Source organism: Carassius carassius, chromosome 10 (genome assembly GCF_963082965.1).
Source record: "Carassius carassius chromosome 10, fCarCar2.1, whole genome shotgun sequence".
NCBI lineage: Eukaryota > Metazoa > Chordata > Actinopteri > Cypriniformes > Cyprinidae > Carassius > Carassius carassius.
The window spans coordinates 1200305-1222945 of record NC_081764.1 but is presented as its reverse complement, the minus strand read 5'-3'; the positions used below and the strand labels follow the sequence as shown (position 1 = coordinate 1222945).

The 22641-nt window shown below is 37.3% G+C and overlaps 1 protein-coding gene across 8 annotated transcripts in view; it reads left to right on the top strand.

Moving 5' to 3' along the window:
• The first annotated feature begins 426 nt into the window (after nucleotides 1-426).
• LOC132151487 (ral GTPase-activating protein subunit beta-like) overlaps nucleotides 427-22641 on the top strand; it is a 31846-nt gene continuing 9631 nt past the window's right edge. Inside the window, exons 1-26 of one of the 8 annotated variants that reach the window (XM_059559606.1) lie at nucleotides 427-577; nucleotides 2476-2683; nucleotides 4154-4356; nucleotides 4712-4878; nucleotides 5303-5489; nucleotides 6425-6556; nucleotides 6631-6809; nucleotides 6997-7047; nucleotides 8497-8544; nucleotides 8722-8769; nucleotides 10985-11136; nucleotides 11257-11464; nucleotides 12742-12777; nucleotides 14530-14731; nucleotides 15502-15669; nucleotides 15747-15861; nucleotides 15950-16097; nucleotides 16908-16972; nucleotides 17098-17236; nucleotides 18403-18524; nucleotides 19224-19406; nucleotides 20499-20650; nucleotides 20748-20935; nucleotides 21012-21115; nucleotides 21577-21732; nucleotides 22084-22293. In XM_059559606.1, coding sequence (XP_059415589.1) covers nucleotides 2507-2683; nucleotides 4154-4356; nucleotides 4712-4878; nucleotides 5303-5489; nucleotides 6425-6556; nucleotides 6631-6809; nucleotides 6997-7047; nucleotides 8497-8544; nucleotides 8722-8769; nucleotides 10985-11136; nucleotides 11257-11464; nucleotides 12742-12777; nucleotides 14530-14731; nucleotides 15502-15669; nucleotides 15747-15861; nucleotides 15950-16097; nucleotides 16908-16972; nucleotides 17098-17236; nucleotides 18403-18524; nucleotides 19224-19406; nucleotides 20499-20650; nucleotides 20748-20935; nucleotides 21012-21115; nucleotides 21577-21732; nucleotides 22084-22293 — 3540 coding nt within the window. In that variant the 5' untranslated portion in view covers nucleotides 427-577; nucleotides 2476-2506. Of the gene's footprint in view, nucleotides 578-2475; nucleotides 2684-4049; nucleotides 4357-4711; nucleotides 4879-5302; nucleotides 5490-6424; nucleotides 6557-6630; nucleotides 6810-6996; nucleotides 7048-8496; nucleotides 8545-8721; nucleotides 8770-10984; nucleotides 11137-11256; nucleotides 11465-12741; nucleotides 12778-14529; nucleotides 14732-15501; nucleotides 15670-15746; nucleotides 15862-15949; nucleotides 16098-16907; nucleotides 16973-17097; nucleotides 17237-18390; nucleotides 18525-19223; nucleotides 19407-20498; nucleotides 20651-20747; nucleotides 20936-21011; nucleotides 21116-21576; nucleotides 21733-22083; nucleotides 22294-22641 lie in introns of those variants that run through there. The other 7 variants (XM_059559605.1, XM_059559608.1, XM_059559607.1 and 4 more) reach the window with 7 other exon arrangements.

The window sequence follows — 22641 nt, the reverse complement described above, 5'->3', positions numbered from 1 at the left end:
TACTATTCAGAACTGAGTAGTAACTGATTACATGTAATTATATGATCATATTACCTAAAATGTGTAATGTAACGGATTACGTTACGGATTACTATCTACATTTTTATCACGTAATTTGGAAATAACGGACTACAATTTGTAAGTAATCTACCCAGCTCTGCCAATATTACATGCAATTATTTTCAACGACATTACTGTCTGACATCCCTCTGAACCGGGTTCAGATTGGTCGTTTTGACTGTATTCTGCGGTGCGATTTTTATACTGAAACCGAAACTGTGTTTATTTCTTAGCTGACAGACAATATTCGTGTGTTGTTTGTTTATGATTCCAAATCAACTTCCACAAATCCAGAGTCGAGTGATTTAATAAACACTTGCGATTGAATCATTGGGAGGAATCGGTTCAAACGAACGATTCGTTCACATCAGCCACTGCAGCCAGAGCCAAACCCCCGTCGATGGAGGAGCGGTTCTGATCTCATCTGGGCTACTTACAAACATGCTGCTCGATAAAACCCGCTTTTCCCTCAAAATCACCCGAACGAACGACTTGATTGATATGTGAACCAATTCAGGTAACGTGGTCTATTTACATGTATGCGTTGTGTTTGTGTGTCCAGATCGGTCAACTGTCACTCGGGCCGCGTCTCAAACCTAGCGAGCTATCTTCGTAGACAGCAATCTGAGGCATTATAGTTTCAAATCAAAATGTGATATTTGCTTACACAGTATTTTGAGGCATAGTAGACACCAAAACATGTTAGTTCCCTACTTAGTATTGTCCACAACATCTTTGTCATGAATCCAAGTGCGCTATATAGTTAGCGAGCGCAGTAGATATTGAGACTCTACCACAGTCCCGCATTGCGGCCTGCTACAGTCAGTGCACACAAAGCTCTTTAACACGAACTATTAAATGACTTAGATCAAGGAATGATCGATGATTGACATCTGTCATTTGTTTGTTTTGAAGCGCTCGTAAGAAGATGTATCTGACTGATTCGCGCTAAAGCTGGGAAAACGTCAAATAGTAACGTTACTGCAGGTGTAATATATTTACCAGGTTTATCAATGAGCAGGGAAGGTAATTCTGTTTTTTTTCCCTCATCTATTTGAATGTTTTAAGCAATAAATTGGTGGTTTTAATCGCAGTGACCGTTGGGAATCAGTCTAAGTTAGCTTAGCTAGCGAGCTGCTAACAGACCGTAGCCTTTCGCCCTCTGGGATAAAATGAGTCTAATTTGCATATAAATTGTCTAAGGGCGTAAAATGAATATCTAAACATGAATGTGGAAGTTAGTGTTCGGATTTAAAGCTTCATTGACTCGTATCCGATCGGTTAGCACAGAGGCTAACAAACACAGCGGCTACGGAAGTCCAATTGAAAACATCAGGTGTGTGTGTGTGTGTGTGTGTGTGTGTGTGTGTGTGTGTGTATATATATATATATATATATATATATATATATAATTTTGTATTTAACTTTAAATTATTAGACGTATATAAATACATGCAATATAAGTTAATATGCATAGAATAATATAAATACATACATTAGTATGAATTAGTATTTGAGTCTTTATTCTGTGTGAGACATTAGCAGTGTTATTCCTGAGGGTTTGAGATGAGACAGAGACACTGATGTCTGATAAGAGGAAGTTTGTTATGAAACACTACAGGTGGGAGGACAGTTATGGTATATGTCATAATATTGCTTTATTTACTGTCAATTATATGCATTTGTGTGTTTATATAAATATTTACAAGTTGTATTGTTATACACACACACACACACACACGTTTAACTTGTAATTTGTAAATTTATATTATTTATTTATTTAGTAGATAAATTAATTAAATATAAATAAGTGTGTGTGTGTGTGTGTGTGTGTACATACAACTTGTACATTTTTATATAAATTATAAAAAAAGCAAAAAGTTAAGATTGCACTTTATTTTTTTATTAAATATAAATTAGTTAATTTTAATTAATGTATGTGCGTGTTTAAATAAACTTGAAAGAAGTTTACACACACACATATATATAGGGTTAAAAATTCGTTTAAATAATTATAATAAAAAAAATAATAAAATCATTCAGTTTAACCAATACATTTATGTCTAAATCAAACAACATACTTGTTCTGATGTATTAAAATATATCAAATTTAAATGCCTGACAGGATTTGTTGTTAAATGAACTGTTAATGTAACACTTCTGTAAATCATGGTAAAAATGTTATGAGATATTTACTCAGAATTATGAGATATAAACTCAGAATTATGAGATATAAACTCAGAATTGATTTATAATGTTATAACATTCTAATGTTCAGCTGTATCACACTTGTATTGTTTGATGCTTGAAACCCCCTTATTATCTTCGACCTATATATTTATATGTGTGTGTGTGTGTGTGTGTGTACTGTTCGTCCTAAAATAGAATTAGAAATAAAGCGCTGTGTCTGTCCAGGCCGCTGTGAGATCCAGTAGAAGTCGTGGTCATGTACTCTGAGTGGAGGTCTTTACACCTGGTGGTCCAGCACGATCAGGGTCACCTGAGCGTCTTACACTCTTACCCTGCCGGCGTCGGGCGAGATGTGGCAAACGCTGTGGTGCGGCCGCTGGGAAACAGTTTCGGAGGAGCGCCGAACGAGTGCCTCCTCAAGACTGACAAGGAGGTAAGGAGTGTGTGTGTGTGTGTGTGTGTTTGATAACATCTCACGTCTTCAATTCAAACCCGAGTCTGCGGCAGGAGTTCAAGGTTGATTAACACGATTGGCATGTTTGAATGAATTCAGACGTGAATCCTGTTAACTGTTAACTTCTGCTGAGCTCAAGGTGTTTGGGTTTAAAATGTTTGTTCATGTGCAGTTTGACTGATATTCATTTCCTCCCAAACCTGCAAAAGGTTCATTTGAGAGCGTTTACCAGCCATAAATATTTATTTCTGGCAATGCAACTGTATTTTGCATTGTTTTTCATTTAAAAAATTTACTTCTCAGCTATATCTAATTTCATAATTATTTTACCAAATGTAAAATATCCTAGCTTTCAAATAAAAAAAAAAATATTTAATGTAAATCGCTTTTACCACTGTAAATGAAATGTGTTAAATAAATAAATTTGCCTTGCCAAAAATATATTTTTTTCCAGCTGGAAATTATATTATTTAGCAGTTTTTTTCACTTGCAGGATCGTATACCCCCTATTTAATATTTTATATATTTAGTGGCATAATATTTCACAAACTGTAGAGAAAAATAAAACCTATTGTGTATCTTTTATCCCTCATACTTTTTTTTTTTTTTTAATGATTCATACATGGTCATTATGGTCAACATTTCTGGGCAGACTTTAGCATTTTGATTTTAAAACAAATTATATACCATCAGACCTAAAATTTGAAGCCATTTATATAAAAAGGACTAAATCATCAAGCACCTAACATCCCTGTCTTTAATTTTTTTAGCTAAACACCTAAATGTAATCCACAGATTGTTTTTTATTTAGAAATCCAAAACTGCTGCTCTAAAAACCCATTTTATTAGCCCTCTGTATTGCCCTACAAATTGACTTCTATTTGAAGTAAACCATGCAAGTTCCTAATAAAGTTAGGTTTTAGTAGGAAGTTTAAGACCAACGCCGTTCATTTGCATAATTTGGCTAGAAGCAAAACACACTGGGATACTGCTCAAGTTACGCCCCGGTGTATAATGAGAGACATGCTGTGACGTTATTAAACCATTGTTTAGTTCTCTATCTAGGTATTTAGTTCTCTTTCTGCACTGCTTGAGCCCCTAATTTGCTTGTGTGTGTGTGTGTGTGTGTGTGTGTGTGTGTGTGTCTGAATTTCATTACATTGTGAGTGTGGTTCCTGTAGGCTTCTGTGTGCTGTGATAAGAGCAGAGGAAATCCTGTCAATTCCCTCTCAGACTCTGATTTTTGTTTTCTTGACCTCTGATCCAGCTCATTGCTGTCCGTGGTGACCGATGCTGTTTGGAAAATAAACCCATTAAATGCATTGCTTTTCTGTTTCATTCTCAGACGTGCACGAGAGGGTCATCAGACTTCCCTCTCAAGCTCAAGGGTCGGTGATCCATCTCAAACCAGTTTAGGAGGTCATCTAAAGCTGTGCTTGTCGTCCTCAGGTGAAGTGGACCATGGAGGTGCTGTGTTTCGGCCTGACGCTCCCGCTGGATGGAGACACAGTGAAGTTGTGTGTAGACGTCTACACTGACTGGATGATGGCCCTGGTGTCTCCACGAGACTCTATACCCCAACCCATCATCAAAGAGCCCAACCTCTACGTCCAAACCATCCTCAAACACTTGCACAACCTTTTCCTCCCCAGGTGTGTTCGGCATGTGGTTACCCATGATGCACTGTGCACATAAACTTTTCCATGACTGCATTGATGTTATACTCTCCACTAGCTACAGTATGTGAAACAGTGCAACAGTCATTTCAAACAGTAGTATTCTGGATTGATGTCGTGAGATTAATTAAAAAGATTAAACGTTTAAGCTTTGTATTGATGATTTTTTTAATAAAACATGATTATTTGTTGTTTTCTGATAAAATGACTCCCCTAGAACATTAACAATATTATGTATGAATTTGTGCATGTGATGCTAGGCATGTTTCCTGTCTAAGTCTAGCACGTCTTGTTTGTGCTTTATGATTTCATGAATGCTTCTTTCTTTCAGACCAGAGCACTTCAGCCTGGTGCACTTTAAATTGTGTCAGCAAGTGCTGTCTGCGGTGCAGAAGCTGGCTCGTGACTCGTCTGGAATGGCCAGAGAAACATGGGAAGTGCTGCTCCTCTTCCTGCTGCGCATCAATGACACGCTGCTGGCTCCGCCCACTGTGGGAGGTGCGTATGACAGCCGTGAAGTTCTGTCTCTAACTAGATTTTACATTGACTGACAAACAAATGAGAGAAGGTGCGTCTTCGTTTTGCATCTAAACAAACCTACTTTGATGTAATTGTGTTTCCTGTTTGAAGATAACGAGGGCAGAAACTTTGCTTTTTTTTTAAATCATCCTCACATTACAGTGCACTTTTGTAGCTTTTAAGTTGTTATTATTATTGAAATGTTACATTTTCTAGGTTTCTTACACCAAAAGCTGCCGTAGTTTGTCTTTCAGGACTATTTTCAACCTTCACATTGTTTTAATATTTCATGTGCTAAAATAATAACCAGTCAGTAATTCAGTGAAAACAAGGTTTTAACCCCGTCATGTGCATTATGAACACCAGACTGTGTGACGGGTGTCGCCGCTCGTGTCTCCTGTAGGTGGAATAGCAGAGAAGCTGGCTGAGAAGCTGATCAGCGTGCTGTTTGAGGTTTGGTTCCTGGCTTGCACACGCTGCTTCCCGACGCCGCCCTACTGGAAGACGGCCCGAGAGATGCTGGCCAACTGGAGACATCACCCTCCGGTGGTGGAGCAGTGGAGTAAAGTCATCGCTGCGCTCACGTCCAGGTACTTCAGGCCTGCATCATCACTTCAGCTTGGTTTATTTTCTTGTTCTATAGTTTATTTAACAGGGACAATACTGCACAGTGTTGAAGAGCAGACGATTACGGGTTTCTAGTAGTGGTCAACATATATATACTTCAGAAAGTGTCCTGTTAAATAAAAAATAAAAAAATTATATAATGCATTTTTACCACGAATAACTGAAATGTTATTTAGTGTAACAATATTTAATATACCAAGAAATCTTGTTAGGTGTATCTAATGAGCCTTTGGTTAATATCTGAAACACAAATTCAAAAACAGAAAGTTTTCTGTCTCTTCATTAAAGGTCAAGGTAACCAAAACTTTACCAAAGATCCGAAAAGGTCACAAAGTCGTTAGTTTAATCTCCAATGATCTTTTGACTTCAGGATGTTGCTATATGTGAGCCTGTACCACATACATTTTTTGAAATTGAGATTTATGCATCATCTGAAAGCTGAATAAATAATCTTTCCATTGATGTGTGGTTTGTCTGAGATGCAACTATTTAAAAATCTGGAATCTGAGGGTGCAAAAAAATCTAAACATTGAGAAAATCACCTTTAAAGTTGTTCAAATTAAGGTCTTGGCAATGCTAATTAATCAAAACTGAAGTGGAACTTCATGGAACATGATCTTAATATCCTAATGAATTTTGGCATAGATCATTTTGACCTATACAGTGATGCAGGCTGTTGCTACAAATATACTTGTGCAATTTAAGACTGGTTTTATAGTCATTAATTCAGTCAAATTTACTTTTATGCTTATGCATTTGACAACTTTTATCCAAAGCGAGTTATTGCATTAATCTATGCATTGCATGCTCTACTGTTTGAGCTACAGGAATCTGTAAAGTACACAGCGATGCTTTTGTTTGCTTGCCCTTCATCTCATTTGTTTTGTTGTCCACACAGGCTTCTGCGGTTCATGTACGGCCCGTCCTTCCCTCCGTTTAAAGTTCCAGAGGAAGACGCCAGCCTCATCCCCGCTGAGATGGACAACGACTGTGTGTCTCAGACGTGGTATCGATTTCTACACATGCTCAGGTCTGCATCTTCATGTCTCAGTCCGCTGGGTTCTTTCTGATCATAGTTACTTACATAAGTTGTTCGTTCATCAGTAACCCCGTGGACCTGAGCAATCCCGTCATAGTGAGTTCCACCCCAAAGTTTCAGGAGCAGCTGCTTGGAGGAAACGGCGTTCCTCACGAGGTCATTCAGCACCCCTGTCTCAAACAGCTGCCTCAGATCTTCTTCAGAGCGATGAGGGGCATCAGCTGCCTCGTGGACGCTTTCCTCGGTAGGATCACATTACAAGGCTCTCTTATGAATTGCATTGTTTTTTTTATGCTATTAACATGATACCACGATACCAACCAACCGAGCTACTAATCTCAGATGTTGTTTTAGTGTTTGTGGTTTGGTTTTCCTGATCATTTGATTTAAATCTCAGTTGACATCAGCTTTGACTGTTTTTCTATTTCTAGGTGTTGCTGTTTGTAACAAACTCGAGTGTCGTGAAACTCTGCCCTTTTCTGGTACTTACTCTTAGCCCTTTTTCCACTTACATGGTGCTGGAAACTGCTTCACAAGTGCATAATGTTAATTTAAATAACACCAACTCAACATAGTAGCATATAATATCACACGTAATTGCAAAGAATTTTTTTTTTTAATAAGATAAAATGTTGGAATAATTGATAATAATCAAAAAATGTTCCTTGGGCAGCAAATCAGCTTATTAGAATCATTTCTGAAGGATTATGCAACGCTGAAGAATGCTGTAAATACAGCTTTGCGTCACAGGAATAAATTATATTTACAATGTGTTTGCTTAAAAGACAGTTATTTGAAATTGTAATAATATTTCAACATTTTACTGTGTTTTGATCAAATAAATGCAACCTTGGTGGACATCAAAGACTTTAAAAAATCTTAATCAGTCCAGACTTATTTAAAGAAGATCTAATTATTACATCAAAGACAGTTTGTGATCATTAAGGAGCTGCATGAAATTGCTATGGATGTTAAGAGATGTTTTCAAAACTAGGATTAAGAACAATATAATTTCATTGCAGTATTGCAAATAATTTCATTGCAGTATTGCATATAATTGCAGTGCAGTATTGCATATAATTGCAGTGCAGTATTGCATATAATTGCAGTGCAGTATTGCAAATAATTGCAGTGCAGTATTGCATATAATTGCAGTGCAGCATTGCATATAATTGCAGTGCAGCATTGCATATAATTGCAGTGCAGCATTGCATATAATTGCAGTGCAGCATTGCATATAATTGCAGTGCAGCATTGCATATAATTGCAGTGCAGCATTGCATATAATTGCAGTGCAGCATTGCATATAATTGCAGTGCAGCATTGCATATAATTGCAGTGCAGTATTGCATATAATTGCAGTGCAGTATTGCATATAATTGCAGTGCAGTATTGCATATAATTGCAGTGCAGTATTGCATATAATTGCAGTGCAGTATTGCAAATAATTGCAGTGCAGTATTGCAAATAATTGCAGTGCAGTATTGCAAATAATTGCAGTGCAGTATTGCATATAATTGCAGTGCAGTAATTGCAGTGCAGTATTGCATATAATTGCAATTGCAATATTGCTGATTTATTGGATTTTTGGTTAAATTATAAGTTCAAGAATGTTCAGGCATTTAAACTGAATAGAAAATTAACTTGATTTAATTATTTTCTTCATACAGACAGTATTTGAGATGCTTTTGTCTGCTGTTGAATGTAGCAATTAGTTCTTGTTTTTAAGTGAATATTTAGTCAGAATTTAAAGTAATTATGTCTGATTATCCATTGTCTTTGTGACCAGATTGTCACATCTCAGTGTACTTAGTTGTGATAGTTCTATCTCATAACTGCACATGCTCTTGGTTTGTTCACAATAACCTGACGTGTTGTGTCCATATTAGTTTCTTACATTTCTTCAGAGGTCTTGTTTTATGTTTTCTCAGGAGTCACAGTGTCTAGGAGCAATATTCAAGACAGGCTTCCCTCTATAGGTACACTAAAACTGTCCAAAACTAATCAGTTAGTGACTAACAGAGAACTTGACTACCCAACACTGATTCTGGAGGTGTTTGGGTGCAACTCGCATAACCTGATTAGGGACATTTTCCAAAATTGTGTTGTAATTCTTCCTTTTTGAGGTTACTATGTAATGCCATTTTCTTCCCCAGGTGTTGCTGTATCTCGGAACAATTTTCGAGACAGACTCCCATCTTATGGTATTTGATAATGCGCCTCTGACTAATCAAGAGGGAGTTTGATGAGGATTGTAGATACACGAGGACTTTTAGATCAAAGATCCCTGTGTTTTGGAAATCAATTATTTATTGTTAATTATCTTGTTGATTGCCTTGTTTTTGCTCCCATACAAGATTAAATCATTGCCCAGAATGAATGTGAACATACTTATTGGTTGGCACCCAGTCTAAAATCAAACATTTAAAGATTTAAAGACCTCATGAAATTAAAATGTGGCATTTAGTTAGCATTTAGTTAGAATACAGGATGTCAAGAGAGAGATCGGATTCCTTTGCCGGCCAATCAGTATGTCCACAGAGGTTTTAGGCAAATAGACAAATTTGAATGCAGGGGTTTCTAGCATTTACTGCCAATCATCAGCTGAGCTGGGATGCTGTAATGCATCACTGATGTCTTTGTCTCTAGTGGAGTGTGTGTCTGGTTGCATTTCATTGCATCTCTGGAAGCTTTCGAAATGCTGTGAACAGGTTTCTCTCGCGTTATAAGCAAATCTCAGTCACAAACAGTCCTAATTAAGAACTGAACACAATACTTTATAGTTCTGGTCTAGAATAAAAGAATAAGAATTAGGATGCAACCTTGTTTCTAGACTTAACTAAATAAAAATATATAACTTCATTGTTCCTCAACCTGTAACTTTAAGAAGAAATGAGTGATCTGAAGGCTCATAATGCGAGGGACATCTGTGTTTGAATTCAAGATTATTGTGTGTGTGTGTGTGTGTGTGTGTGTGTGTGTGGGTTGGAGAATAGTTGGGTATTGGGGAATAGTTCACCCAATAATGCAAATCATTTACTCACCATCATGGCAACACCCATGTGACCTTCTTTCTCCAGTGGAGAACTAATAGAGTTGTTTAGCAGAATCTTTTTGCATTCTATGAAAGCATACAGTGATCAGGACAAAAATAAAACTATATACAAATTGGTCCATGTATCTGTGCACTATATATAAGTTGTTATCCGTTGGCAGGTTTATCTTCTTGGCTTGTGAGAACCAATGGCATCTGACGGCTTTGAAGTGAAAAACCTGTTGGTGTTCCACAGAATGAAAGTCATACAGGTTTAGAACAACATTAGGGTGTGTAAATGATGATGAAGTTTCATTTTTGGGTGAATAATCCCTTTAAAGTTGGTGAATCTTGCACTTATGTCCTAATCCGTACTCGTCATGAAGCATCATGGATATACATGTTAATTTTACACCCTAAAGTGTTTCATTCATTCATTCATTTTATTTATAGAGCACTTTACAACTGCACCTGCAGACCAAAGTGCGGTACAATCAACATGGCGCTACTTATAGTACATAAAACAACAAACAGTCCAAGTAAAAACACTCAAACTAGCCCAACCCCTTGAAGGATAATGACACGAAGTAATTTTTAACCTCAGCTTTAAAGCTTTAATGAATTTAATCTCTCTAATCTCGGATGGCAGACTGCAACAGCAAAGGCCTGATCCCCTTTCAGCTTTATATGTGTTTGTGGGATAGTAAGAAACAACTTATTAGTTGATCTTAAAGGTCTAGATGAATGACAGAAAGTAATAAGTTCAGACACCTAAGAAGCCATTCCATGCACTGCCTTAAACACATGCAAAATAGCCTTATATTCGTCCCCTTCTATTATACTCCTTATATTCTTTACCATATACTCTTAACCTCTTCTAGACATCCCAAAATTGTATGTAAACCACAATTCTCTCCAGGTTTCAAAGGGAGATCAGTTTATGTATCATCAGCATAAAAATGGTAAGACATGCCATGTTTATTAAAAATCGAGCCCAGAGAAAGCATGTACAAGGAAAACAATACAGGGCCAATAACAGAACCCTGAGGAACCCCAGAATCCTTTTTATGTAACGAATGGTTTAGAATATCTATTCTACAGCCCTGTATCAATATTTGCATTTTTGTTTAGTGATTATGTTTCACAGAGCTGAATTGTTTGATGTTTTAATGGCAAAATCCAAGAAACATTTGTCGCATCATCCGAAAAGCCTCTTTCATTTTGCATTTTCTCTTATTTTAGGGCCGAAATGGATCTGCGGAGATATTGTCCTGTCGTTATATATATATGGCAGGTGCTTTATGGCTGAATAGGTGTCCAGACATGATCTCTGGTTTTAATTCTTTGGTTTTCTTGCTTCTCCACTTGTTTGATTGCTATCATAGGTATTTCCCGCCCCCGGTCAGACAGTGCTCCGCCCACACCTGTCAATCGGCTCAGTATGCCCACGCCCCCAACGACAACCAACACTACACCCCCTCACAATCGCAGGCACCGCCCAACCGCTGTTGTCAAAACAACCAGCAAAGCCTCAACGGTATGACCATCAAAAACAGAAACCATACCCTACAAATTTCTTTATTTATTATCCTCAGAAATTCGTGTCCACTTCTGAAAAACCAACATATCCTCTATAATTTATTCTTCTACTCCAAAGACTAGTCAGACCAAAGTGTCGCACCAGCCGTCATCCACTTCCCCGCTCTCCAGCCCAAACCAGGCGAGCTCTGAGCCACGGCCGCTTCCAGCTCCGACCCGGCCGAAGGTCAACAGCGTGCTCAATCTGTTCGGCCAATGGCTGTTTGACGCTGCGCTGGTCCACTGTAAACTCCACTCCGGCCTGAGCAGAGACAGCAGCATGACTGGTAAGACTCGAAACGTGTTATAACCAATACAGCAGTCACCCAGTTTTCATTTGTTTTTCATTTCTCTACTTATTTTACCTGTTGAGGGTGTTTTTATTTCCTTTTTCTTTTATTAAATATTCCTACCTGCAAGATTGTGCCACATTCAGGGTTCGTCTCCAGGGGTGTTACACAAGCGTAGATGCTGTGAAACAGTTATTCTGAAGTTTGAGATCTTGCAAACTAGTGAGGTTTAATATTATGGATTTTAATATTTGTACACCTGATTGGCCACACATAGAGGCCTTAAATTGCATTTATAATTCAGTTCAATCAATCTGTAGAGGCCATGAGATCAGCTCCTAATTAAAATGTATACCAGTTGCTTTGGATTTAAATGCATGAAGGTAAATGATATGTATGCAGAATTGCTTAAATTCAGTGAACATGTTATTTTATAGACTATTTAGTCAAAATTCACAATTTCTAAATCTGAAAAACATGCTTCATCCATTTGTCATTGGATTTTGAAACTGGTGCAAAAAACTTGTATTAAAGGAATAGTTGACCCAAAAAATGAACTTGTTCTGAAGATGTGCTAACCCTCAAATCATATAAGATTAGTATGAGTTTGTTTCTTCATCAGATTTGTGGAAGTGTAGCATTGCATCAGTGTCTCATCAATGGATGCTCTGCAGTGAATGGGTGCCGTCAGAATGAGAGTCCAAACAGCTGAAAAAAACATCATTCTGACGGCAGCCATTCGCTGCAGAGCATCCATTGATGAGACACTGATGCAATGCTACATTCCTCCAACCATCTAATGAAGATACAAACTTTCATTTTTGCCTGCACTATTCTTTTAAGTAGGTAGTTATCAGACAAATCTGTCAATGAATTTAAATTGATCTACCAATTGTTTTGTGCACGTATGTGAAGTACAGTAAAAGTAGATTTATGATGTGTTAACATTCAGCTTTCTAATATGCTTAGCTCGTGTAAGTTTCCACTTATGGCAACCAGACAGTTTTTATGCATCACACTGTTGAGAATGTGCCATTAATCTAGTCGTATTTTGTATGTAGTGAATTGATTGAAATCATTCTGTGGAGTTGTTAATAGCATTGCATACAATTTGCATTGTTTTCATTTTTGCATGATGGGTAACTGAAACTCTTTTTAATGGTCTCCCTGTGTCTTTAAAAGCACAAAAGCAGAACGAAACGTCTGAATAGTTTTCTGAACTCTACTACTGCTGTTCTTTGATTTGTTTCCATTTTATCTCTGTTATCTTGCAGCAACATTTTTCCAAATTCTTCTTTCTTATAAATCTTGTAAGTAGGAACACAAGCTTTACCAGTTGCAGTTCTTTGGTTCATTTCAGTTTGTTTACTTCCGTCTTTTTTGTTTCTTTGGTTGACACTGTCACTCGTCCATTGTTGCAGTACTTGTTTTCTTGGGGCAAGAGACTTGTGCATAAAACAGCTTGAGTTAAAAGGTCCATGGAGTGTTTTGACTGCTGCCCAAATCTCATTGGCTCAACTGCTACAAATATTCAGGATCCTGTGGTGGGCCGAGACCATCACGTGACCCGAGAATGTTTGTTGCGCTTGATCCTTCTCCTTGATTCAACTTACCCACCATCATTAAACCCAGTTCCTATCCATACCATCTCCTGAAGGACCTCTACTAACAGATCTTCTCCAAAGAAACACACCCACCAGTCTTATTTTGAGTTATTCCCCAGCATTTATTTGACAGCTTTTGTTTTACGTTAGCATTTTCATTGGTTCTTTTTATGTTTTTGTATGGATATTCCTGCATGTCGTTGTTGTTGGTGCAATTTGTCTCAGCCATATCGTGCCTTACTGTCTTAATTTAGGATGCTGGACTATAGAAATTGGCCTTTTGATCGACGTTTGTCATATGTGAAATCCAACTGAGATGCTCTGATAACAGGGAGACTGACCAGGAGATGTTGAAGAGCACGTTCTGTTCTGTCTCGAGACGCTCGCACACAAACACGATTGAACATTACTGTATTTTGCATGATCCGAACAAGGCTGTTTCCTCCAAATAGATACAAACGTGCTGCCAAAGTCCCATTAGATTTGTACTCGCTTCCTACTTCCAATGAAATTATGTGAAAGTCCTGTCAAACAAATTTAATCAACTCTCGTAGAAGGATAAATCTTCTGTAGCTTGGATATTTATAGGTACAAATGGTAAATAGAATGTAATAACAGTTAAACATAGTATTAAAATCAGAAGTTTGGAATAATTAAGTTTTTTTCGCAGTAGAACATTTTAGAAGCATCATGTGACACTGAAGAGTGATGATGCTGAAAATTCAACTTTTGATCACAGGAATAAATTACAGTTTACATTATACTCACTTAGAAAACAGCTTTTTAAAATTCTAATAATATTTCAAAATATTTACTGTATTTTTGGTTTTAAAAAATGCAGTATTGATGAGCATAGGAGACTCTTTACTATTGAAGTATTTTGCCATTTAATTGTCAGAATGTCCTACATTTTTATTTCTCTGAATGTCATATGCATTTTAAAGTTAATTTGTCTCTATGCTTCTACATTTCTAGCCTGTGTAATAAAACTTCACATAATTTATCCAGTAATTATTGCTATTGACCTAAAGATCAAGTTTGATGGCGTTTTGACCTTTTAATAATTACATTATTTTTCAAAGCTAATTAACTACATTTTATATTAAATTCGAAAAATATTATTTATAATAATTATTATTATGACTTTGTTTAATAAAAGTTAATTAACTATAAAAAATAGTTTGTTATATATTAAAATAATGAAACATTCCATTTTAAGCCATTCAAATATATTTATGTAGCACTTTTTTTTTTTAAGTAGTTTAATTAACAGAAAATCTTAAAATCGCTATCCCCTTGCAGTCGCATTTTTTAGATTAGAGCACATGATTTGTGGTTTTCTACTGAAGATCTCTTTGTCAGTAATCCCTGTCATGGCCTCCTGCGCTTCGCACGTGAAAGCGTCTCTGAGTGTTTGCGCTTGTGTCTCTCCTTCCTGTCTCTCTGTCTCTCTCTCAGCCCTGGCGACTCAAGCTGGAGTTGAACTGAGACGTAAAGGCTCTCAGATGTCCACGGACACCATGGTGTCCAACCCCATGTTCGACGCCAATGAGTTTCCTGATAACTACGAGTCGGGTCGAGCCGAAGCGTGTGGGACACTGTGCAGGATCTTCTGCAGTAAGAAGACTGGAGAGGACATACTTCCAGTGTACCTGTCCAGGTAATCACCAGCTCACTCATCACTCTACTAGTCAAAAGTTTCTGATAAATAAGGTTTATTATCATGTTTCTGAAAAGTCTCTTATGCTCAACAGTCCTGCATTTCTATTTCATTAAAAGAAACCAAGTACGCATTCAATTGACCAAGAGTGACAAAATATTTATTACATTTACATTTACATTTATTCACTTAGCTGACGCTTTTATCCAAAGCGACTTACAATTGCCACATATGTCAGAGGTCACACACCTCTGGAGCAACTAGGGGTTAAGTGTCTTGCTCAGGAACACATTGGTGTCTCACAGTGGATTCGAACCCGGGTCTCTCACACCAAAGACATGTGTCTTATCCACTGCGCTAGCACCACCCCATATTATATTTTTAAAAAATGCTAAAAGTATCTGTGAATCCAGAAAAATAAAATCTATCAAGGTTTCCTCAGTAATATTGTGCATGACAGCTGTGTTCAACATCGATAATAATCAGAAATGTTTCTTGAGCAGTAAATCAGCATATTTTCATGCTTTCTGAAGATCATGTGACACTGAAGACTGGAGGAATGATGCTGAAAATACAGCGGAGCATCACAGAAATAAATTATAGTTTAACAGATATTCACAGAGGAGACAGCAGTTTTACATTGCAACAATATTTCACAATTTTACAGTATTTTTGATTATATTAATGCGCACAAGACTTCAAAACATAAACATATTGATTATTCCAAGCAGATGAACCTGTGTTGTGTATCTGATGTTCTGTTCTGGCAGGTTCTACATGGTCCTCATCCAGGGTCTTCAGATATCAGACTTCGTCTGCAGGCCGGTTTTAGCCAGCATCATCCTCAACTCTTCAGCTCTGTTCTGCTCCGATCTCAAAGGGATCAATGTTGTGGTTCCTTACTTCATATCTGCGCTGGAGACAATCCTACCGGATCGGTGAGCAGTGACTTCTGATTTCTGAGTGATATGACTCCACGCTATGTGTTTAATGCATGTTTCTTCTGCTCCAACAGAGAGTTGTCTAAGTTTAAGTCGTATGTGAACCCCACCGAGCTGAGAAGAGCTTCCATCCATATCCTGCTGTCCATGATTCCTCTTCCTCACCACTTTGGCAACGTCAAATCAGAGGTTAAACTTTTTTGAATAAATGTTCTCTGTAACTTTGAGATATAAAATCCAAATGAAATAGGCTGTGGATTTCTAATTGCATGTGCAGGTTTTGCTGGAGGGGAAATTCAGCAATGATGACAGCTCTCTTCATGACAAGGCGGTCACCTTCCTCTCCCTGAAGCTGCGATTGGTCAATATTTTGATTGGCGCCCTGCAAACAGAGACAGACTCGATCAATACACAGATGATTCTAGGTACAGCTGCCTGTTCAATACGTGCATTTAGTTCAGGCTCTAAAATCTGATTGGATGAGCCTCGTTCAAACCCTTCATATCTGACATAAACAAACTTGTGACTGAACTCGTATATAAATATTCATTAGCCATTAAGCTAATTAATTATTTTAATATTTTATAAAATAATAAAAAAATATATTTAAATTTTTATTATTGGAATATTTGTATAATAGTATTTAGAAATTATTATTTTTTTTAATTAATAAAAGTTAATTAACCATATTATTAGTCTATATTATTATATTAGAAAAATAACGGTATTATTATTTTTTTAAAGCTAATTAACAATAATAATAATCTATATTATTACACTAGAAAAATAGTATTTGTATTACCATTATTGCATTATAAAAGCTTATTCATTGTTTTAATATTTTATCACTTATTAGAAAAATAAAAATATAGTGATTATAATAATAATTATTATTATTATTAATATTATTAAATAATTTTTTAAAAGCTATAAATTAAATTTAATTAAATGTATGCATTTAGCAGACGCCAAAGCGACTCACCGTGCATTAAGGCTAACAATTTTACCTAACATGTGTTCCCTGGGAATCGAACCCACGACCTTGCGCTTGCTAACTCAATGCGTTACCATTTGAGCTACAGGAACACTATAAGGAAGTATTTAATGATTTTACCACAGCCCGCTTTGGATCATGCCAACCAAATCTCCTTAACTGTAATAAAATCAGTTTTGAGTTATTGTTTTTGTTTGGTATATGCATATTTAATAATAACTGCATTTCTTTCTGTTTATAGCGGCAATGCTGAATATCGTCCAGGATTCGGCTCTGTTGGAGTCTGTTGGTGCTCAAGCTGAAGTGGTACGAGTTACTTTCTATTTATTTATGAGCTTGAAATAGATTTGAAGTGTCAGCAACATGAAAAGTGATTAAGAGCAATCACAGTTTACCAGTTAATAATGGCATTGTGTCTCTTCTCTGTGTAGGGCAGTGTGGATGGAAGCCATTCTCTGGATAAGAGCCACAGTCGTAATAACAGCGGCATCAGCAACGCTAGCGCAGGCAGCTCTGAGGCTACGACTCCAGACAGCGAACGCCCCGCACAGGCCCTGATGAGGGACTACGGTAAGCCCAGAGGGACACTGTGCACAACCGACTGATGCAATGGAACCATTTGAACTTTTAACAAAAACATTGAAAAAAAAATGCTTTGCATAAATCTAAAAGCTCAATAAGATTTCAACCATTTAATTTTTCCAGTAATGCCATGATAACATAATATCATAAAGCACCTTAAATGTATCATAAAACTAGCCAATATGTAAACAATCCAGTTTTTTTGTCTAGCCTTCTGGGTCTCTACGGTCGGAAACTGACCGGGAAAAAATATATTAAAAAATGTTTTTTCTTCATTGGAATGGGATGAAACTTGATGACTTTTGTCACGTTGGTAATGTGAACTCACAAAAAAATCATGGGCATGATTCGGAAATGTTTAAGGGTTGAAATTAAAAAAAAAAAATACTTGGTACCTTCGAAATGACTGTGAAAAAAATAGCTGATAAAAATTCTATAAATATTGCACAGTATCATAAAATCCCCTCAAAATTCTAAATCTACAATTAAAAAAGAAACAAAGTAACATTTCAAGGCTTCGGTCACTTTTGACCACAAGGGTGCCAAGTGTGACCCAAAAATCAAGAGGCCCTGATGGATACCTGTGCTTTTCTTTTTAAAGCATTCATAAAGTGCATTTGAGGAATGCGACGTAATGCATGTTAGCAGAAGTTGCATGGCATTTGTCAAACATGTTTATGGTGCATTTTATTTATATAGCACCATTAAACACAATCAAGTCTGACCAGTTTGCTGTAAAACAAGATCAACAGTAACCGGCATGTTACAAAGCAGACTAAAAAGCAATAAAACAATACAATAACATTATTAAAATACATCTGTTGCACATTTTAAAATGCCTATCTGCGAATGAATGTGGAATGAAGTTGATGTTTCTTCAAAGTGCAATTCTCATTGAATGTCTTTAACCAGTTCTTGTTCTGTATAATGAATGCTTTTCAAAGCATGATGTCATATGAAGCCTCTGTTATTATGATTTTGCTGGACTAAATCATCAGTGTCTGTAACTAGCGAGCGATGAGGTGTTCTCATGCATGTGTAAGGTTTACGGTTGTTGCATCTCTGTGCCTGGCTTGCGTCTGGTGTGTGTGTGTGTGTGTTACTAACCCGCTGTCTGTGGCGTGCTGTGTGTTATATCCCAGCTCTCCACACAGACACAGGGGCCGGGCTGCTGATCCGCAGCATCCACCTGCTCACCCAGAGACTCAACTCTCAGTGGAGACTCGACATGAGCATCTCGCTGGCCGCCCTCGAGCTGCTGGCCGGCCTCGCCAAGGTACGCTGACACAATCAGCTAAATATTAATGCAGTTTTTCATATCTACACAGTTGCAACAATTAAAATGTTTCATGGTTTTAAAAACATAAGTATTTTCTGCATTTATTTAGTGAAAAATACAGTAAAAATTGTTGAATATTATTACAATTTAAATTAAATGTTTTCTATATGAATATATATACAATTGTAATTTATTTCTGTGGTGCACATCTGTATTTTCAGCCTCCAGTCTTCAGTGTCACATGATCTTCAGATCATGGAATTAAATCTATGTTGGAATCAGTTGCACTAATAAAAAAATGGGGTTTGGAGATTTTTTTTTATTATTATTACGGATGCATTAAATTAAAAAATGCATCATGGTTTACACATTTGACATGTTTTCATCATTGCTAATCATCAGAAATGTTCCTCGAGCAGGAAAAATTAAGCATATTAGAATGATTTCTGAAGATCATGTGACTGAAGGAATGATGCTGAAAATACAGAGAAATAAATTACAGTTTAACAGAGATTCACATAGAAAACAGTTATTTGAAATTGCAATATTTTTTCGCAATTTTTACTACATTTTTGATCAAATAAATGCAGCCGTGTTGAGCATGAGATTTGTTTCAAAGATATATATTTTAAAAAATCATACCTATTCCACTTTAGGACAACTTTCTATAAACGCTGTGCATGTTTCTCCATCCAGGTGAAGGTGAGCGTGGAGTCGTCGGATCGTAAGCGTGCCGTCAGCTCCGTCTGCAGTTATATCGTGTATCAGTGCAGTCGTCCGGCTCCGCTTCACTCCAGAGATCTGCACTCCATGATCGTCGCTGCGTTCCACTGCCTGTGCGTCTGGCTCACAGAGCACCCCGACATGCTCAATGAGAAGGTACCTCCGCTTCAGCTGTTTTACTGTCTGGAAATGAAGAAACTTATCCGTGAAGCCAAAAACATCATCAAACTTCAATCGTTAACTTCCCTGTTATGTCTACTGCCAAATAACATTTAGTTCAGTGACTAATATAATCGACCTCAGGCTGCGTAAACATGCGAGATGGATTGATGAAATCAAGAAACATTGTGATGATTTCGTACCACTTTTGATTCGGATATTAAGCTTCCTAAATAGAGCAGCCGTAAGATACACACACGCTTTGTTTTGATGCCTCAGAATGAATCATGGTGATACATTTAGGAAGTTTGATTTAATTCCATGCTTCACTGATTTGTGTACATTATCTTCTAAAAAAATGTGCATTTTATTTTATATGTACTGTATGTAGGTACATATTGCTTATATGTATATACACTACTGTCCACAAGTTTGGAGTCGAAGTTTTTTTTGCTCATAAAGGCTGCATTTATTTGATTAAAAAATTGTGAAATATTATTACAATTTTAAATAACTGTTGTCTATATGAATATCTATTAAAATGTAATTTATTTCTGTGATCAAAGTTGTATTTTCAGCATCATTACTCCACTCTTCATGAGTCACATGAGCTTCAGAAACTAAAGAAACATTTCTGATTATTAACAGTGTTGATGCTTAATATGTCTGTGATATTTTCAGGAATATAAGTTTCAAAAGAACAGCATTTATTTGAAATATAAATGTTTTGTAACAATATAAATGTCTTAACTTCTGATTAGTTTAATGCATTCTTGCTGAATAAAAGCTTTTTTTTTTTAAAAAGAAATAAATCTTACTGAGCCCAAACTTTTTAACAGTAGCATACTTTATTATACTGGTGCATATATATAGATATACGTGTTTGTGTGCACAAAAAATGATAATTTGTGGAAAACATGCCTTGAATGTTTTCACAAGATATTTTTCTCCTGTTTAGAGCAGAACTTGAAACAACATTATTATGAAGATTTAGTTGTTGTTGTTGTTCTTGTTTTGGCTACTCATCTGTAGTTTGATCTGAATCTGTTTGGTTCTATGAGCTCGGTCTTGTTTTATCGTGTCTTTAAGGATTGTCTGATCGAGGTCCTGGAAATCGTCGAGCTCGGCATCTCGGGCAGTAAGTCCAAAACCAGCGAACAGGAAGTGAAGTACAAAGGTGATAAAGAGCACAACCCGGCGTCGATGAGGGTCAAAGATGCTGCCGAGGCCACATTATCCTGGTGAGCGTCCTTCTTAAACTACCGTTGATTTCTCTCCCCTGGGTTTCAAGGCCGTCTGTGATGTGTGTGTGTGTGTGTGTGTGTGTGTGTGTTTCAGTATAATGCAGGTGTTGGGAGCGTTCCCGTCTCCCAGCGGCTCTGCGTCGCCCTGCAGTCTCCTGAACGAGGACACGCTGATCAAATACTCCCGACTCACTTCCACGTCTCACAGCAACTTCAGATACTTTGTCCTGGACAACTCCGTGATCCTGGCCATGCTGGAGCAGCCGCTGGGAAACGAGCAGAGTGAGACGACACACGTATTATCATCCTCTGCTGTGTTATCAGCTCTGGTGTCTCATCACTGTGTTTGTGTCGGCAGACCCCTGTCCGTCAGTCACCATGTTAATCAGAGGCATGTCTGGACGACACGCGTGGACAATGCAGCTCTTCCATCAGCCTCGAGGAGCAAGAGCCAATCAGAAGGTCAGACTCAGTCTCAACCACCAGTCAGGATGAAGAAGCGCTTTTAGTAGCCAATCAGAAGCGTTTAAAATAGCCTGTGAGAGAATGTAGCTTCCCAGAATCAGTTTTTGTAAAAAAGGCTTAATTATATCTAGTTTGATGTGGAGTTCAGGGCCGTCGCTAGTGGGGTGAAAGGTGGTGACGATTATAGGGGCCCACGGCTATCAAAAGTGTGTTTTCTGTGGCTGTTTGGATGTAAAACACCAGCAGATGAAGCAGAAGCAGAAATGTGTTTTTGTTTTCTTCTGGCACTGGCTGTAATTCTAACCTTGAAATCATAAGCATAAAATAACATCACACATGTGGAAATGGTGCTACAAAATGCATCATATTTAATGAGAAAGTGTGACATGCTCAAACAAAAACCCAAACTAGTATCCAGTTAGTGTGATGATTATACCTCTTCTCTTTATGTCCCGCAGCAAGTGTTTGTTCCTGAAAGCCGACCTGCTCCCAAAAACGATGTCGGGATTCGGTTTAACGTCAAGCACAGGCCGTTCCCGGAGGAAGTGGATAAGATTCCGTTCGTGAAAGCCGACCTGAGCATCCCGGATCTCCATGACATTGTGAATAAAGAGGTGACGTTCTGGCCTCTTAATAACAAGTTTAGTAACTTCCGTTTCTAATGCATTTATGTACTTTAAAACTATAAAACTGCACGCATTAGGGATCCATAAAATCCTGTGGGAAACACTGCACTGGGGTAAATCAAGCTTTTATGTATTAAATAAATGCCAGTGTGATATTAACACGATTGCATTGTTAGAATTTGACTTTGTGTCATATTTGAAGAGGTTTTCATCATTGATTCAGATATTTTTTCACCTCGCTGCTCGTGATCTGTAAATGTGTCTATCAGAAAGGGTACAGTCACAGTCGTCTTGTATCTGTGCTCACTGTGTGTGTGTGTGTGTGTGTGTATGTTTCAGCTGGAGCAGCAGCACGAGAAGCTGCGAGGCGTGATGGGAAAGCAGATCGATTACGAGACCAAACTGGAGCACTGCACGGAGGACTTCTGGAGGAACAAACCCTTCCCAGATCCACTGACAGACTGTAAACCTCCGGCTCCCGCTCAAGAGTTCCAGACGGCCCGCCTCTTCCTGTCGCACTTCGGCTTCCTGTCACTAGAGGCGCTCAAGGTACGAGAACAGACGTCTGATGATTGCTTTGAGAAGGACTGGCAGATCGATCAGTATCTCTGAGCTTGTTCCAGCTGTCAATTCTGATTCAAATGACATACATTAGGGTAAATATTGTGCAATATTATGTAAAATAATAAATCACACAACATTTGTGGTTTATTTTATTTTATATCAAACACACATTTCCTATCTGAATGAAGATAAATTATAGATTTTTTTTAATATATATACTGTATTTTTGTATATTTCTAATTCGTTTTTTAATATATATTTTTTATAATGAACAGTTAATAATGTAAATAAAAATATTTTTAACCAATATCACACAGCTTTTGTGATTTTATA